Source organism: Phacochoerus africanus, chromosome 1 (genome assembly GCF_016906955.1).
Source record: "Phacochoerus africanus isolate WHEZ1 chromosome 1, ROS_Pafr_v1, whole genome shotgun sequence".
Taxonomy (NCBI): Eukaryota; Metazoa; Chordata; class Mammalia; order Artiodactyla; family Suidae; genus Phacochoerus; species Phacochoerus africanus.
Window position 1 is genome coordinate 228,221,018 of NC_062544.1, and position 19,714 is coordinate 228,240,731.

At 45.2% G+C, this 19,714-nt stretch overlaps 1 protein-coding gene across 1 annotated transcript in view; it reads right to left on the reverse strand.

The window, feature by feature from the left end:
- The window catches only part of C1H3orf52 (chromosome 1 C3orf52 homolog), a 39,070-nt gene extending 21,747 nt beyond the window's left edge, over positions 1-17,323 (reverse strand). Inside the window, exons 1-3 of the mRNA XM_047792684.1 lie at positions 17,080-17,323; positions 10,526-10,655; positions 2,410-2,537 (exon numbers count right to left, since the gene is read on the reverse strand). Coding sequence (XP_047648640.1) covers positions 2,410-2,537; positions 10,526-10,655; positions 17,080-17,217 — 396 coding nt within the window. The 5' untranslated portion in view covers positions 17,218-17,323. The remainder of the gene's footprint in view (positions 1-2,409; positions 2,538-10,525; positions 10,656-17,079) is intronic.
- Between the last annotated feature and the right edge of the window lie 2,391 nt (positions 17,324-19,714).

The following is a 19,714-nucleotide window of genomic DNA, read 5'->3' on the forward strand; positions in this document are numbered from 1 at the left end:
CGGTGCCCAGCCCCCACAGGCGTCCCCCGGCAACCAACCCTCGGAGGTGAGGTCTCGGTGCCCAGCCCCCACCCAGGCGTCTCAATTTTTGGTGACTGTGCCCATAGTTCAGATGGTCCATTCGGTTCTTGATCGGCTTTTCCGTACTCCAACTTACTGCTATGCTCTTCTCTGCATCTGGAGATTCCTCCGGTTCGTTTGATCTTTCCCCCATGTAGGTGACTTTCCAGGGTGCGGGATCCCTTTCTCCTCCACAGTTCCCTTTCGGGAGCACCCGTCCCGCTCGGATTCACCTTCTCTCACTCTCCTCTTTTCTCCCGTTCTGCCCCGTAATGTCACGAACTTCTTGCCATTATTGGAGTTTAGGTTCTTCTGCCAGTGATTGGTTGCTATTCTGTGCGAGTCATTTATTCTGTAGATGTGCTTTTTTTTGTTGTGTTTGTGGGAGAGGACAAGCGTGTCCCCCTACTCCTCTGCCATCTTGTCCTCTCCGCCATTTTTCTTACCTCACTGCACCTTAGCTTTATCATCTGTAAATCAAATAATTCTTTTCTGAAATGATTTACAAACATGTGCACCTCATATGGACCTGTGGGTATACAGGGAAAGTATGGTGATTTCCATTTGTCAGAGCAGGAACCAGGTCAAAGAAGCCTGTGAACAGTCCTTGCTCCTCAGCCACTCCACAGTGATGAGCTAAAAAATGCTTCCAGAATCTACTCAGGTCTGCTTTTATGCAAGAGTTAGGGCTCTAAGGTGAGAGTTTAATATCCATTTCCTTTTGACATAGAGAGTCCAGTCTGTAACAGGTGACACGTGTGGAGGCTGACTCCTTTGGTTTCTGCTCAACCAATGCAAAACCCCTCAATCAAAAAGGCAACCAAGAAGGAATTCCTGCTGTGGTGCAGTGGGTTAAGAATCCAACTGCAGTGACTCTGGGTCACTGTGGTGGCACAGGTTCAATCCCCCACCTGGCACAATGGGTTAAAGGATCCTGCGCTGCTGCAGCTTTGGCATAGGTTTGTGGCATAGGTCACAGTCGTGGCTGACCCAGGAATTTCCATAAAAAATGAGAGAGAAAGAGAGTAGCAAGAGGCTAGTCACTCAGCAACTTGCTCCAGAAGCAGATGGAAGGAAAGGAGGAAAAGGAAATTACAGGTAAGGGGCAATCAAATATCATGCACACTGGTACCCAGAAACTGATCTGGGGTGACCTGAATGGAACTGCCTCCAGCTTTTACTTAGAAGCCAAATAAAGAGGACTCACTCCATTCAACCTACCAACAGCAGGGAAGAGGGTAATAAACAGCAAGCTGGTCTTGCTTAGATTTTTCTTATCAAAAACTTTTCTAGGTCTGGCTGTGAACCACCCTGTCTTGACCAGGATGGATGACCTCAAGGTTTGGCTGCAGCAGAGCCCCCATATCACACAGAGGCTCATTCTCCTGCATCTCCCATTCCATGAATGATGTCACCATCCACCCATGTGGCCACCCCAACCAGAAACCTAAAGCTATGCATTCCCTCAGGCCCACATCTAACCAGCCATGAAGTCCTCTTGAAGGAGAAGACCCCTGAAATCCTACTCAAACCTCAACTACTCCCCCTGGCATCACTCTAGTTCAAGGCTTCCTCTTTTGTCGCCAGATTACTGCAATACCTTCTAACTAAGCGCTCTACCTCCAGTGTTTTTCCATCATCACACAGAAAGACTGAAAGGAAAAGCTGATCGTGTCAACCTGCAGATTAAAATCTTCCAGTGCCTTGCCAAAGAACACAGAAACCTTCATGGTCTGACCCCACCCTTCCCACTCAGCCTCACCTCTGCAAGTCCACTACACAGTATGCACGGAGGCCATAACGCACTGCTGGGTAGATCCCCTCGTGTTCTCTGCTCTCTAATCTAGAACAACCCTACCTCAGATTTCAAGATTCATCCTGAGTATCACCTCCTCCAGGAAGCCTTCCAAGCCTCCATCCCCACTTTTGTGGTTGTAAAACACACTGTGCGTATCCCAATGATAGAACACAGTGCCCTGTTTATAACTGTCTGTTTAATTGCTTCCTTTACTGGGACCATGAGCCCCCATTGAGGGCACACACTACATGGCTTTGGCTCTAGGCAAGTCATCTAGTATATCACAGACACCTAATGAAACTTTGGTTGAATCAAATACAAGACCAGAATGAGAAGCAGAATACTGTCCTCTAGGATGCAGTTAGCTGGACGTCAGGGCTCTTCCCTCTGGCTTTGCACTACAGAAAACCCGTTTCTAAGCATTGGTTTCTGCCAGTACTCAAAAAATCCAAGCTTGAAGTTATTTACAGGCTAGCTCTAAGCCAGCTGTGCCAGAAGAACGCACATCCTAATGCTGAGAACTCAGTAAACGACGCATAAGGTATCATTACCCTTTTTGCGAGCAGGTTGGGCAATTCCTCTTCAGTAACACACGCCTCTGGAATCTTTAGCATGACCAAGAATGTTTTATTTGATGATAATTCAAGTATTTCATTTTCATCTTCATCAACGTAAGTTACTAAAGAGAAGGGGGGAGTGGAAATAAAAAGTAAACACATGCATAAAATAATAAACTTATTCCATTGGCCGCTATACTTAAAAACAAAAACAAAATGAAACAAACAATGAGCATGCATCACGGATAAAGCCTGGGCATAGCAAGAATAAGCAGAAATGCTTTCTCTTCTCGGCAAGGCTGAATAAAGACAGGGGCTTGCCTCCATACAATAAAAATTTTGTCTCTTTACTTGACGCCATAGAGGGCTTACATTCTGTTAAACACAGACTGGGAGAAGGGTGGCAGGAGGAAGTGGGAAGAGCCTGAATTCCTTTGTTAAATTGACCCAGTGGAGTTCCTGCTATGGTGCAGCAGAAATGAATCTGACTAGTATCCGTGAGTATGCGGGTTGGATCCCTGGCCTCACTCAGTAGGTCAGGGATCCGGCATTGCCGTGAGCTGTGGTGTAGGTCAAAGACGTGGTTCAGATCCTGCGTTGCTGTGGCTGTGGTATAGGCCGGCAGCTGTAGCTTCTATTCAACCCCTAGCCTGGGAATTTCCATAGGCCATGGGTTCGGTCATAAAAAGAAAAAGAAAACACCTGACCCTTCACCTTTGCTATGTGTGCAGGTGTCAAGGCAGGTGCTGGAGACAGTCTAGAGGGATGAACAGTGTGGGCTGGGGCGGTGAGCAGAGCAAGGAATTTTGTCGACCCCCTCCTTCAGTTCTGCACACACACTGAGGCAGAGACATGATGGAGCAGGCAGAGTGGGGACTAGAGTCTGAGCGAGTGAGCATGAGGTCATCCCTCTCCACTATGTCCCACATAGGAAGGCTGACTCACTGTGTTTGCAGAAGGAAGGAAATCTGCCCTCAGAGCCCCAGGGCCCACGGGGCAGACACTCCTGGGACAACAGTTCTGTGTGGCTACTTGTGTTCTAAGGACTATGAGCTAATTGATTTTTAAGCAGTGAGAGCCAAGAGAAAAACACACAAACTTGGAGCCAGGACCTCAAAGCTGGCACACCGGCACTAATTAGGTTCCCCTGGCTCCCAGCCAGCCTCACTGTGGGGGCCACACCAGGACCACCTCTCTGGCCCTGAGAAAGGCGTGGGTGGGCGGAACCAGGTGTTTGTCCTGTTGTGGATTTTCTCTCTAATCCTATGCCTCAAGCATAACATAATCAGCCTCTTTTACTGGACTTTGAAAAGATCACCATGGAATCAATTCTGGGTTTGTGATGGAAGTAAGCGTCCTGGTTCTTATTTCCTGGGGAAGAGAAGTCTACAGGCTATGCCTCCACTGTTTGTACCTTTCCTCCTGAGAGGATGCTAGGCAGAGGATGCTTATGGGACCAATCCCAACAAAAATCTTGGGCCCCGAGTCTTTGATGAGGCTCCCTGACGGACAACACAACATATGTGTTGTCACAGCTCATTGCTGGAGGAATTCAGTATGCTCTGTGTGACTACACCAGGCAGGGGCTCTTGGAAGCTTGCGCCTGATTTCCTCCCTATTTCGCCTTCTATCCTTCTGCTGTAACAAAGCATAGCCATCCATGCTGAGTCCTATGAGTCCTTCCAGCAAATCACTGAATCTGGGGATGATCTTGGGAATTATCCTTGCATCCCTACTTGTTATAAGTCTTTATATTATGCCTCAAAGCAGAAACCTTGCAAAGTATAGGAAACTGTAGCAAAGCAAGAAAAAATTGCCAATAATTCTTTAACCAAAAGGATTTCCCCCCATATTTTATATTATATATCTGAGGTTTTAATGAGAAGGTATTTTTTTAATAATGATTTTTATTGTTTCCCTTATAGCTGGTTTACAGTGTTCTGTCAGTTGAGAAGGTATTCTGTACACTGCTTTTTGTTCTTTGTTGCTGTCATTGCTTATCTGCCTTGATTCTTTTGTTGTGGTTGTTGTTACCATATCAGAAGGCATTCCCCACATGTTTAAAATTCCTTGCAAAGATTATTTTAATGGCTGCCTTAATGGTCTGAAATCATTTAGTGTTTTAGCTTTCCAATGTTATAATAATGCTGCAGTGGGTATCTGTGAGCTCTACCCCACCAGGTACATTTCCAGAGTAGATATCATTGCCTCAGAAAGGAATAGGGATGCTAGAGAATGGATACAGGAGTCACTGAACTGCTGAACTTGAGGGCACTAAGAAGTGCCAAGTTTGAGAAGAGGTCTCCAACATAGCTCTAATGACATATACTTAACTTGTACTATCTGAATAATGAATCTGTATGAGACCTGCCTAGTTACATTTGTTAAAATAACAAGAACAATAGGCTTACTCAGCAGAATTTTTGTGTTACTAATGAGACTTAATCTGGGCAGTATTTCCACATAGAGAAAATGTCTTTTTAAAAATCACAGTACATATACGCAAAGTACACTGAAGGTACACAAAAGCAGCTGTTTGACTGGAATATAAGAAATGGGGCTGGAGAGCAAGGTCTTAGATGCTGAATGTCTTTAGGAGGTCATGGAGGTTGTTCAATGCCTCCCAGGAAGGAGACAGAGGTAAATCTGCTGGTGACGGAAGGGATGAAATGGACCTGGGAGAGACTGGAGGCAGAGAGGCCACTGGACACAGGAATGGGAGAGAAAGATTTTGATTGACAAGCAATGGGAAGAGGAAGGAAGGGAGGGTGGGAGGAAAAAGACCATGATGGTGGAAACAGAGCTGGCTGTAAGGTAGCCAGACTTAGTTTGAATCCCAGCTCAGCTATTTATCACCCATGTGACTTAAGCAAGTCACTTAATTCTCTGAAGCAGTTTTCTCAACAAAAATATCAATGCCTACATTGTAGGTGATGGTTAAGATAAGAACCACCACATATGAAGTATCCAGTATAGTACCTTGTAGTTGACGGGTAGTTAATGTGGAGAGTTATTATCAAGACACTACCAAGGAATGATTTATAAAACCTAGTCATTTTCAAGTTAGAGGGGAGAAGAAGAAATCAAAAATGTTCCAAAGTATCAAGCCTAATGTAACAGGAAGAATAATAGCTGCTGTATTAAGCATTATGCACAGACACCCTCCTGCGCACTTGTAGTTTTCACCTCATGTAATCCTCAAATCAACCCTGTGAATTAAATATTAATGTTTTCATTTTCAGATGAAGACACTGAGGCTTAGAAAAATACAGTATTTGCTTTACCACCAAGCTAGTAATAGGAGGGTCAGGGCCCATTTATAGATGCAGATTTATAAATCATTTCTATTTTGCAAATGTGGAAATTGAGGCCAAGAGTGTGTTGAAGAATTTGCCTAAAGTTACACAATTGGATGGTGGCAGGGCTGGAATGAACCTGGCCTCATGATTCACCGTGAAACTATAAAGGGTGAGCTCACTGGGGAAGGGGATTCACATGAATAGTAGTTTCACATGGATAATGTTGAGAACTCCAGCAAAGGCATGACTAAAACCTACGGACAGTGTGTGCCTGCAGTTCTGGGAAGTCACCTTTGAGAGGGGATGGCTGCTGCCTTGGGACTAAAGGAGCTTCTCAAGGGAAAGAATGAAGAAAAGTAAGAAGGCTAAAGACATGCCTCCTGTAACCACAATGTGGAGGCCAAAGGCAGAAATAAAGTCCTGAAGTCCAGGAATTCTGAAGGCCTGGAAAAGTACAACCCAGCTGACAGAGCTGAAGGCTGCAGACAGGGCAGGAGACAGGAGAAAGGCCACTGGGTTTCATGACCAGGCACTTGCTGGTGACCTTGGGGAAAAACAATCTGGGGCCAATGGATACAGTGGTTTAGGAGTAAATAGGACACAAGACCTGCAGACCTCTCTTCCTAAAATTTGCCAGTGCAAAGAAAAGAGAGTGAGAAACATCTAAATGAAGTAGCAAGATGATGATAGAAGATTGCTTTGAAGGAGATACCATGTGAAGAGCCTCAAGAGGATGCTTAGGGAGAGGTATCTGAAGATCCATGGTCAGAAGAAGCCGGAAAGGATTCAATGGAGAGCACAGGTGAGAAGGTCAGTCTTGGGAAGGCAGAGGAACATATGAAACTTGAGGGAAGGATGGGCACATGAAAATGCAAATAAATTTCAAGGCACTGGGCTATTAAGTTTCTGCCCCCAAGGACCCTGCTTTCTGCCCAGGATTTTCCCATGAGTCACCCACCACGAGGAAGTAACTTGTGCAACCTGCTGGTTTGCCAGGACCATGTGATGTCATGAGCTCTTATTCCCAACTCAAGGCAAAACAAATCCATGTAATACAGTATCACAAGCCCCCCACTTTCATCTCCGTACCATAGCCTCTTTACCATACAGAAAAGCCTGTACAGTAAGAGAGCTGGGAGTGCTAAAACTGGTCACCTTTATATCATATTTCTAAGCATCCACCTACTTGTCATAGTTTAGTTTCTGCAACATTTAAAATATTCTGCCCAGGGGTTCTCTTGTGACGCAGTGGGTAAAGGATCTGGCATTGTCACTGTAGCAGCTTGGCTTGCTGCTATGGTACAGGTTCGATCTCTGGCCCGGGAACTTCCACATGCCGTGGATGTGCCATAAATACATACATACATACATAAAATATTCTGCCCAAACCAAGGAGAGGTTTCACTAGTAAGTTGTCCCCTGGTTGAGACAAATTAGTAACAAGGGCAGAACCTTTGAGGATGCTTAACTGATTCTCCAAATTATCCAGACAAGAAATGACTTTGAGAGAGAGAGAGGAAGGCTTTTTTTTTTTTTTTTTTTTCCCCTTTACCTTTCGTACCAGGGAATTTATGATTCCTTAGGGAGAAGGAGAGAATTCATTAATACTTTTTTCCCCTCAAGAGCCAGGACAGATCCAGGCCTACACAATCAACAGGAAGTCTTCTCTGGGCTGATCCCCCAACCCACTGTCCATTTTAAGAAGTTTTGCACTGTCTCCGTGACACTTGCGGAGTGCTAGCCTCTCCTCTACAGTGTGGACACAGCCCAGGCTTAGTGCCTTAAGCTGAGCTGTGATCCTGAATTTGCCATCACGTCAGCAGTGTACTAAAGGCAGAATAGGGGGAGAGCTCACCCCAGGTGGAGGCAGGAAGGGATACACAGTGTGCAGAGAATTAATAATAATGAAACTGACCACGGGTTGGTCTGCTTGTATTATCACCACGTGACAGCCATTCCTAACAATGTCAGTGACAAGACACAGCTCCCCACCAGCACCTCACCCTGGCCACACTATTGTCCCTTCACAGTTGGTTACCCTTTCTCTTCTGCAATGCACTTAGCGTCCCCTTCTGTGTCCTCTCCAATGCACTTAGCGTCCCCTTCTGTGTCCACTATCATCTCCTTCGTCTCTGAGCCTCAGCCTGGGGACAACAGAGCCCTGAGACAGGAGTAAGGAGCTGGGAGGAAGAGAAGGAGGAGGGGAATGGCAATTTCAGGTCCTGAGGTCCTGAGGAACCTCACTTCTTAATGAATCAGAGAGCATCACTTTTTTTTTTTTTTTTGGCCACGCCTGTGGCATGAAGAATTTCCTATGCCAGGAATCACACCTGTATCACAGCAGAGACAACACTGGATGCTTAAGCCACTAAGCCACACAGCAACTCCAAGAGTACCACTTCTTAATGAATGCACAGCCCTTGACTCTCCCAACTGCTCTTTCCCAGAAAGCAGCACCCAGTAAGTTAACCACTATTCCATTCATATAAGTGGGCTTAGCAATCAGACAATAGCTGGTTATTACACACTCTCATCCCTGAAGTGCCTATGGAACTGCTCTGGGTGAGGCCGGGACTGTCACAGAGCAAGTCCCGTCCCTGCTCCTTTTTACCTCTTACACCCCCACCACCGCCTACTAAGACTCTTCCCACAGGCCCAAACCCTCAAAAGTTGAGGGGCCAAGTAAAATAAAAGCATTTCCCTGATTTAAAAAAAAAAAAAAAAAAAGGGAAAAGTTTGAAAAACTCTCTTACAGTCTTAACATTTTTAAAACACAATTTTATAACCACATTGAAAATGAAGGTTTGCACCACAAGTGTGACACAGTTCTTCCCTGCATCTGATCCTAGGAACTCTCATGTGCCCTGCGAAACTGTGGAGGGAAATGGAATCCCTTCCTCTGCAGGCTGCTCTTCATGATTTGAAGACCTCGGATGACTTTTCAAGAATGGAAGACAACTCCTAGGTCTTGTGCTTGAGAATCCTCAATATTGAACTAACCATATCTGTTGCATCATCCTTTGTTATGGGCGCCAGATGCCAACACACAAATAAGCCAACTTTCAGGACAGCACTGCTGGTTGCGATAGGATAAGGCTATGTGACTCAACTTCGGTTTCAATATCTGCGTTCGGGAGTTGACGCAAAGAACCAAAACAATTGTCCTCAGCATGACAGAGGAGGTGCAGCACCTCTTATCAAACTCTCCCTCACTGGGGACCAGCCTATGGGCTCAAAGATGCATCATCCCACTTCAGCAACGCCCTAAGTTACTAAGCAAAATGATGCCTGCCTGAGACACTCATGTGCTGGAGGTTGGCACATGTCATCAGCGTTCTCCTATTCCTTCAGGGACTCTAAGACCTTGAGACAGGAGACAAAAGGGCTGGGATAAGGAGAAACAGGAGGTGAATGACAAATGCAGTCCCTGAGAATTCCCAGGGACCCCTCTAGAGAAACCCAGGGGCTGCCCATTCCTGCTCTCATCCTGTGACTGGATTTGCTATTGAGAGCTCAACGCAACCCAATCCTGTGGTGACCAGATCACCCTCATGAGTATCCCAGCTCCAGAGGTGCCCCACTCCAACCCCTGCACCCTACGATCAGTCCCACATACAAATAAAAGCATTTTTTTTCTCCTACTTTGAAATTGAAATGAGTGCCCACTGGGGGTGCTGTATTTAAGCATCAAAAAACATTAATACTGATAATCATAAAGAATTAGCAACTACCTAAAAAGCTTTAAAATGATGTGGAAGACTATATTGTGCAGTCATTTAAAAAATATGTTCAAAAATAATTTTTAATGAATTGGCAAAGATCTCCTATCCTAAAGGTAGGCCACAAGATGATTAAAAAAAAAAACCTGATCTCAAATTATTTTTAAAATGCGAATAAGAAAAAGACCAGAGAAAAATATAGCAAAATAATAATGTGGGTGGGCTTTGTGGTTAGCTAACTGAGCATGTATTATTTTCATATTCATAAACAAAAAATAAAATGAGACAATGTACGTAAAATACATGGTTAGCACCATGTGAATTTTTGTTCTATACACATATACAACACAAATATAATACTGATTTCTATAATAAGTTAAAATAATGACAGCTTACAGATACATGGTTCTATAAAGTTTTTTAAATGCTTTCAAATATATTATTCATCATTTTATCATTAAAATGATACACCAGGTATATCAAAGTTATTCTTATAGAATAATTACCTTTCACAATAATTATCTTTATTAAACAAATTATTTTTAAAAATTTTAAACACACACATGTGTAAGATGCAATAAAATACAGTGTTTATATAAATTAAAATTTTAAGGAGTTCCCACTGTGGCACGGTGTATTAAGAGTCAACTGAAGCAGCTTGGGTTGCTCAGAGGCACAGGTGTAGTCCCCAGCCTAGCACAGTGGGTTAAAGATCTAGTGTTGCCGAAGCTGTGGCATAGGTTGCAGCTGCAGCTTGGATTTGATCCCTGGGAACTTCCATATGCCACAGGTGTGACCATTAAAAAAAAAAAAAAAAACTAAGAAGTCTTCAAGATCCAATAGGAAGAGGTTAAAGTAAAACAGTGGTCCCCATACTTCTCCCAGAGCTTATAAAACAAACACACAAAAAATAAAGCAGAAAAGCAAAAATCATATGTCTCCCACACATACAACATATCCCAAACCAGTTTTTTTAAATTCGTATTATAAATGATGACATAGCAGTGAGTTTATCTTCGATTTTGGCATAAGTCATAAGCATTACACAAGTTCTTAAAATGCATCAACTCAGTCATATTTAAATCCTCTTACCTCCAGTAAGACATAAGCCTATGATGATGACTATAATGAAACCTAGGAAAACAGAGGTGAGGACCATCCACAGTTTGCACTTTCCAATCAAGTTCTTATTACAGGAGCTCCAGGGGCTTTCCTTGTCAGCCTAGAAAGCAGAGGGAGTCCGTGAGGCAGACAACTTGGTTTCAACAAACATCTTTTAAAACTTATTGTGGGCCAGTGACACAGAAAGGAAGGCAGCAGGATCATGACTTCAAGGGGAAACACTCTACTGAGTCAAATTTCAGGACAGAATGGAAGTTCATAAAGAAATTAGCAAGAAAATGCTCTGGGGACTCCGAGAGGTGGGAAAGACAGGCAGGATTTTGAAGGATGGACAGAGAGGGGCATTCCAAACCTAGGAAAGAGCATCCTCCGTGTTGACTCATAATGAAACTGGCCGGAAGATGCATCTGATGGGAATCTGTGTCAGAAGCTGGTAATGAGAGTTAAGATTAGAAAGATGAAAGGTTGGAGCATATCTGAGAAGGCTTTGCATGCTGCCAGAGTGGTTTGGACTTAATTTAGTGTATAATGGGAATCCATTGAAAGTTTTATAACACAAGAGCTGAGTTGAAGGTTAAGGGAAAAATGGTTTGCAATTTAGATCAAGAAAAAGCTAAAAACCCACAGTTGTGGCCCAGACGCTATGTCTTAAGGGCCTGAAAAGGGAAATGATGGGAAAGACAAGGATGAGACACCAGTAAATAAGCTGCAGTGGGTGTAGAGAGGCAGAGGGCAGGGTCAAAGTAACCAATTACAACTGCTACAGTTTACTGACACTGGAACCATTTCACTTCATCCTAATAGCCCTGCAAGGGAAGCATTCGCCCACTTCAAAGATGCAGTTGGGAGAGATGAGCCAAGACCCAGGAGTAATCCATGCACCCTCCCTCTGGTCCACAGCTTTCCACGGTGCTCTGCGCAGCTCCAGGTTATGAGTGCACCTGGCTGCCTCCACTCAGCACCATCACCAGCCCCTGAAAGGTTCCATTCCTCCCACTTCCTTCATGGAGCCCCTGGGAAACAAATGGAATAGGATGGCGGGGGTGGGGGGGGGCGGGGGGGGGGAACGTGTTTCTGCACCAGGAGCCCAACCCCAGTTGTATCACTTAAAGCCCGAGGTGACCATCAGCAAACTACTTACTGAAACTCACCAACCCCAAGTTCCTCAACTGTAAAACATAGAAGCAATAAACCTAGCTCACAAGTCTGTTATAAAAGTGTGAGAGCACACACATGAAGCACTTGCTAAATAAGGGCAGAGGAGAGGTCACACCTTGGAGCCCTTGATTACACTGCACACCGGATCTCAACACGTGGGAGCCCATAATTCCACAGGACTCACCTGTCTCCAAGCAGCAGCAGCCACATCCTGGATCTATGCCTTGTGGGGTTTGTTTGTTTGTTTGTTTGTTTTTTTAGGGCCATACTGGTGGCATATGGAAGTTCCCAGGCTAGGGGTCAAATAAAAGCTACAGCTGCTAGCCCACAACACAGCCACAGCAACGCCATATCCGAGCCGCACACAGCTCATGGCAACCCTGGATCCTTAACCCACTGAGCAAGGCCGGGGATCAAACCCACGTTCTCATGGATACTAGTCGGGTTCATTACTGCTGAGCCATGACGGGAACTCCTATGCCTTGTTTACTTTCTCTCCCACCCTGATTTTAATGGCAGCCGTCAGAAAAGGAAACTGCCTTAGGACTACATTTCAATCTTGCTCAACAAGAGGTTCCCAGGCTTTTGGCTACATATCAGAACCCCCTGAGGAGGAATTTAAACTACACATGTAGGTCCTACCTGGACCGAGGGGATCAGATTGTGGGGTTGTGGGGACAAGCCTCAGCTTGTAACTGCAAACTTCCCAAGGTGAATCAATTGCTTTAGCAAAGCTGAGCCCCTGGCCTGGAGCCACCTGCTCTTCAAACCAGGTCAAATCTCTCCTTTTGTGGAGGCCTCCCTTCTACCCCACCCCTGGAAAGATCTCCCAGGACATGAGCTGTCTACGCAACCATCTGCTTCTTTCACTGCCTGCCTTGTCTGGTTTCAGGCTCAAATATAAATAGACACCAGCCTTATTTTCCTAGGGAAAGAAAAACTGCATAGAGGGAGAGGCAGCTCTTAAAATTCCCCTCTCTTGTATCCCACACCTCTGCCTCATACAGGTAAGAGACACCTAATAAATGTGTGTTGCTTAGCTATAGTGTGCTCCAGATATTTTGAAAATGTACTTCATAAGTTCTAGAGTAGAGGTCACACTTTGGAGCCCCTGAGTGCTCTGGACACAGGCTCTTTGGGTGTGGTGTGAGGGATGCAGTCTAGGACTGGCAATATCTGGACACAGGAAAACCTCAAACCTTCTTGAAATAAGTGTGTCCAGGTACAGAACCACTTCTCACATCCACCTGAAGACTGAGGACTGCACGCAGGTCACCAAAGCCAGGGACTCAACAAGGCACATAAGAAGAAGGCCCTGAACAAGAGGCCTTTAACTTCTCAGGGGACAGAAACAAATCCTCCTGTTTACAGAGCTCCTGAGACACAGGCCATCTTCAGTCCTTATATAAGAGACAGCAGGGACCATAAAGATTAGCACAAAATGAGGAGTTCCCGTCATGGCTCAGTGGAAACGAATCTGACTAGCATCCATGAGGATACGGGTTTGATCCCTGGCCTTGATCAGTGGGTTAAGGAACCAGTGTTGCGTGAGCTGTGGTGTAGGTCACAGATGCGGCTCAGATCCCGAGTTGCTATGGCTGTGGCTTAGGCCAGAAGCTACAGCTCCGATTAGACCCCTGGCCTGGGAACCTCCATATACTTCAGGGGTGGCCCTAAAAAGACAAAAGAAAGAAACAGAGAAAGAGAGAAAGGGAGGAAGGGAGGAAGGGAGAAAAAGATTAGCACAAAATGAAATGACCTGGAGTCTCAAATGAGCCAGAGAACGAGGGTCAATGCACCTGTTTGGCCCTTTGTGCCTTCACTTATGTTGTCCCTTAAAGACCATACACTAGGGCCCCGGTGGTTTGAGGAGACCAATACTCTGACTTCCTGGGGGAACTCGGCTCAGAATTACACAGCCCTTCTCTGTTGGAAATGCCTCTTCCTATCCAGCCCATCACTTCCATCCAGCCCATCACTTCCATCCTATATCGGACCCCCTGCCCTGTCCGGCCATCAGCCCAAAGGCAGAGACCACCATCCCTTGCATGACTAATCTTCACATACATCAAGTCACTGTAAAACTGTCTGTTGGCCACTCCCAACCCAAAACAGAGTGCAGTGCTTCTCGACTGTCTGCACACCAGAAACAACAGAGGAATTCTGTTTTTCAGAAGTGCCTCCAGGAGACCGCACGGTGCCTTGAGGTGAACCTCTGATACAGCAGACATGTGCTGCCCCTGTGCACTGTGTCAGGGAAACACACTGCCTCCTTCAGTCTCTCTTGCCCACATTCTAGGTCATGAGGAGGGGCCACAGGTAGGTTCTTCTATAGGGCATCTTCCAGAGATTTCTTTGCAACCACATCTTACATTTTATAATTGCATTATATGGCTGAAGAATCTTTGTGACTTTCCTCTGAATGTTCCCCCAGGTATTCACATCCCTCTTCGCATAAGGCCCAAATACATAAGGTCCTACAACAAAGGCAGGTCTACCTATCTCTTGGATACAAAAGCTTTTCTTCTCTTTGACCCAGGAGCAGATATTATATAGATCAGGGGAAAAATTTCTTAGTGCAGAGTAAAATCTATACTTTGTCATCGTCATTATGGGATTTAATCCACTTGTTGAATCAAGCACAAAACAGCCAGTTGGTTCTCATCCTAAATTCTGAAAAACACATAGCGATGGGATAATTTTTAGCTAGCCCATTCATTTATGTCTTGCCTGCCTCAAAACTATCCATGTACTGGATTATCACTGTCTTTACTGCAATGATGATGCCATCCCTTAAAAAGTCTCTAGGACTTCCAATTGCAAACTGAGGTCAGAGCCCATGTAATAAAGCCATAAAGAAAACCAGTCTCACTCAATAATTCCTAATTCCTTCTCCGGTTTTGATCCAACAACATTGCCATGTTTATAGTGACAATAGGCAAAGTGAAAATCAATGGCTTATAATTCTTTCCCTCAAGCCCCAAACTCAGATCAAGAAAGGGAAAGAAGTTCTTTCCATTGCCTTTGAAAACTCTCCGAGATCAGCCCTTCCAAGTAAGAAGATACCCATGATACGGGCTGTATTCTTCCCACTGACCCCCAGACTGTTTCCTGCTAGGTTTGAAACCAAGAAAGTATGAGTTCAATTTCAGAGCCACTGAGTTTCTTCCTCTGTCAAATCAGAATGACACCCCCTTCCTCTGGAGTTTCTTGTGCTAATTCAATGCATTTATATGCCAGAAGTATTTGGCATATGATAGGTACAAAATATATAGTTAATAAAAACATGTGCACTTATACTACATTTCCAAATTGGAAATCTTAACATATAGTTTAAAAAGAACTACACATAAAATTCTTAAGAGTCTGAATCTTGTGCTCGTGCAAACCACTTTAAAGGGCTCTATGTTAGTTGACTTTTCTTGTTTCTTTTGCTTTTTTTTTTTTTTTTTTTTTTTTTTTTTGCTTTTTAGGGCCAAACCCAAGGCATATAGGAGCTACAGCTGCCAGCCTATGCCATGGTCACAGCAACGCCAGATCCAAGCCATGTCTGCAACCCACACCACAACTCATGGCAACACTGGATCCTTAATCCACTGAGCGAGGCCAGGGATCAAACCCAGAACCTCATGCTTCCTAGTCAGATTCGTTTCCCCTGCACCATGATGGGAACTCCTTGACTTTTCAATCTAAAATACCCTTCAACTGATTCTATGGAACCAAAGAGAATGATTAACACATTAAATGAGGATTTTTTTGCCCCTTTTTAGAAGATTTTCCTCTGCCAGCATTTCTAGAACGTTCTCCAAGCACTCATGTAACCCTTCATCTTTATGCCCTTCTCTCATCACAGCTTTCCCAGTCAGTGACCTCGTTCATAAACTAGTTCACAAGGAAGTCTCAGATATCTGTATATACCTTGCTAACAAGGAAGTAATTAAAACATGAAAGAGCGATCTCCACCAGGCAGGCACTAAACAATTATAAAATAGTGACACCCCGTACATGTCGTCCACATTCTACTCAACTGCTTTCAACGCGCATTCCCAGAGAAGACTGCATTGCCACCAGCTGATAGCTGTGAAAACATTAACCATAGTGCCTTGCCCTAGGACACACCTGTTAGTAAGGAAGCTGTCACCAGAACTTGGGTCTCTGGATTCAGCCCCAAACTATGGAGTCTGTGAGGTGTCCTGGGTCTACCTAACACGAGGCAAATACTCTCAGTTCGCATTCCTAGACACTGCCCTGGAGGATCTACACAGCAAGTCCACAGTTATGGCCGCTTGCACAGGATCAAATCATCTTCCTCCAACTTTCATTCTTCTGTGATGCTCATCTTTCATTCAAATATAAAGTACCAAATTACTCTCCAAGGTACCTATAAAAGCAGATTTTACAATAGTTCCAGGAGTCAGTGAGAAAACAAAAGCAATGCCTTCAGCTTCTGAATTTCCTGCTTAATCCCTGAAATCAACAGTTAAACCAAAGGGATGGGAATGAAGGAAAGGGAACTGGAACCAGGTTGGAACCCTATGTTTATATATGGGAAGTTCCATATATTAAGTAAACATCAAAACAGTTTGAAGGGTTAATCAAAAAGTAGATGGTCAGAATTCAAAGTCCTCTCCTGGTTTACAAGCATTTGATGAGAATGAATAATTTTCCTGTCACTGCGAGGGCTGAATCAGAAGAGAGTTCAGCCTAAACATCACCAGGGGCTGCCTTAGAAACTGAGATGAGACCAAAGCAAAGGAGGCATAGTCTAATTCTTGAGACAAGATCTTGAAAACTATTTCCCTCAGTTGAACAGGACAAGTTCACCCCTCATTACTTTTGAATCTTCCCTTTTCCCTCCTTTTCCCTATATCTTTTCCTGCAAAAATCAAACGCCAGATTGGGAAAAGGTATGAAGTGTGGGTCTGCGGTGGGGGGGGGGAGAGAAGTAGTTGAGGAGGGTTGAGGGGAGGATGGGGGCAAGAGGCAAGTCAGTAAAGGAAAGAGGAAGGCAAAGATATTCTGAGGAAAAGGGGACTGCCGTGATCACTCTAGTTGTCCCCACTGGGAACATAAAAACTAAATTAAAAGTTACAGAACTTTTTTAAAACCACCTCTATCTCTGGGGATTCTCTCTCTGAAGAGAGGAGCCATACACCTCCCAGATAAGATTCCGCAAGTTCCCTGTAGTCCAAGAGGTTGAAGGGGCTTCAGACAGAAAATTCCAGCGCGCACCATAGACGCTTGGAGTTTGCTGTGCCCTGAGAGCTGGCCAGAACCCGAAATTGTGCGTTGCCAGGGCCATGTCCTGGCCAGCAGCCTGGCTCACAGCCCCTGAGATAAGGCGGCCAGCGCCAAGAAGACCTTACCTGGACTGAGCAGGGTTCCTCGGTTAAAGAAAGGATGCTCTGGACGGTTCCATTGAGAGGCGTCTGCTCGTTTGGCTGCCCCTGGAGCACCGAGAGCTCCAGATCATCGCCTGGCGATGGGGGCCTGGCCTCTTCCATGGACGGGCAGAGGAGGACTAAACAGCCTGTCAGTACTAAACAGGACGTACACACCCGAGGGTGCAGAGTCCAAAGTAGCCTGGCGGGTGGCTCACACTCCACGCCCCGGGGGGCTGGGCCGAGAGACCTCGGGCGGTGGGCGGGGCACCAAAGGGCAGGGCCGGATTGGGGCGGGCTCTCTCGGGGAGGAAGCGCCCCTAGCTCCCGCCCGCGCCGCAGCTTTCTCTCCTGTGAGATCCAAAGCTGAGCCAAGGAGGGCTGTTTTTCAGGTTTGTTCAGGTCGCTGCCTACGCTGCCTTTTTCTGGTCGTGCAGATACAAAGCAGAAGCTGAGCCGGGGGCCTGATTGGGCAGCGGGCTGTGGCATGGATGGGTCCGACAGCTCCGTGCCACGGAATAAAGTTCGCTTTCCACACCCACCCGGAGGAGCCGTCTGGAGGAGCCCTCTGTTGCCAGAGCTTGCCCCAGCTTTCACTGCCCAGCAAAAGTTCATTCATTTCATCAACATATAACTATGAAGATATAACTGTCTCCAGCATGCCCGCCATCGTGCGAGGTTTTGAGCATATGAAGATGAGTGACACACGTGAACATATTCCTTCCTCCTTTGAGTCCAGAGACAGTAATAAGTGTTGGAGGGGACAGCAGACTCAGGAACCAGACTGCCCAGGTTAATCCCCCTTCACGGGGTTTCTGACCATGAGACCTTGGGCTTCATCTCTCCGTGCCTGAGTTTCCTCACGTGGAAAGTTGGCATCGTATTAGTACCCATCTAATAGAATTATTGCTAGCATTAAAAGAGTTGATGGCAGCAAAGAACTCACACACATAAAAACATTCATAATCGTTGGCTACTATTACCTATCATTGAGAAGAGGGGTCACAGACACCCCACTGTCATAACACCACACACACACACAAACACACACACACCCCAAGAAAAAAATTGTATGCACCCACCTACAATCCACAATACATAGTTCAGAATGTCTGGTCTTGTGATTATATTTGCTAAGCAGGTGTTTGCTGACCCTCTCAAGTCTCTGCTTAAAGCAGGCTTGCTTCCTGTCTTCTCATGCCTGCCCCCAGCAAACACACATATTGAGATGAGTTTGGGTGTGTACAGGGCACATGTAAATCAGCTCCATTTCAGAAGATATTGACTTGTGTCCAAAAGTCTGGCATCCTTGATGCCTACTGTTCAGACACTGCCTGAATATGGTCTTTAGTTATCTCTTGCCTGCTACCAGATCATCTAGACTTGGACTCCATCTGCCTGCTGGATGGAGTCAGGCTAATTGCAGCCACTCAGCTGCTAGCCTGAACTGACTCCTGCTCATTCTCAACTGGGATTTTATTAAGAGGCTTTTTAATGAAGGAGCAAGAGTTAAGGAAACCAAGAAGGGGTGCTGAGGCACCCAAGGACTAGCAACAGCAGAAAGCCCTCTGTACCCTGAGCCTAAAAGGGACTAGATTAAAAACTGGAGCAATTAAGGAGGTCCCTCCTGGTAGGATCTGTAGTCACAAAGTTTCGGCCCCTGCCAGGACTGCAGTCCAGCAGTGAGGAAGCAGAGGGCAAAAATACTCAGAACTTTCTCTGCACCTGCCGCTGTCCTGCCTCTAACTCCCAGTGGAAGCTGATGATGGAAATTGGAGGTCAGCTTCCTAGGCTCAGAGCAGAGTGTGAATCTGAGGTACCAAAAGGGAGGAACCTGCATACACACCTTTCCCTGCAATAACTAACTTCTAGTGTTTCTTCTCAGACATTCCATAGTCAGTCGACTCCTCTGGTCTGACCAGATTCCTCTTCCTGGCTGGCCCTTCCCTGTCTCATCCTGTTGCCACCCCACTTCTTTGTATATGATGCTCGGTTGTATATGATGCTCCCTCTGATTGGGATGTTTTTCCTTCCACTCCAGCCCACTTTCTGACAACTCCCATTCCATCCTTAGATCCTAGCTGGAACATACTTCTGTCACAAACCTTCTTTAATTCTGCTCCTCCACCAAAAGTTATCCACACTCTTCTCTGCTAATGGTCCTTTGCTAATCATTTTGCATATTCAGTCTAATTTAATTCAACCTGGGGTATTGAGTACTTGCCACGTGTCAGGTGTTCTTCTGCATGCTTGAGCTATCTGAAGAGATAGCTGAATAAAATAAAATCACTGCCATTGTGAGGCTAATATTTATTGAGGGGAAACAAACTTAAGTAAACTTTCTATGATATTATGAGGTGATGTGTGCTACAGAAAAAAAAAAAAGGTAAAGCAGAATAAAGGTGGCTCAAGTGCTGAGTGGTGCAGTTGGCATTTGAGATGATAAATAAGACCTCATTAAGAAAGTGAAATTTGAGCAAAGAGTTAACAGGTGGTAAGGAAAGTAACTGCAGTTTTCTGAAAGAAGGAACCTCAGGATAAATGATCTGAGAGTGGAGGCTGTTTGATTCTTATTGTCTGAGAATTAGTAAAGAGGCCAGAATGGCTAAAATGGAGTATG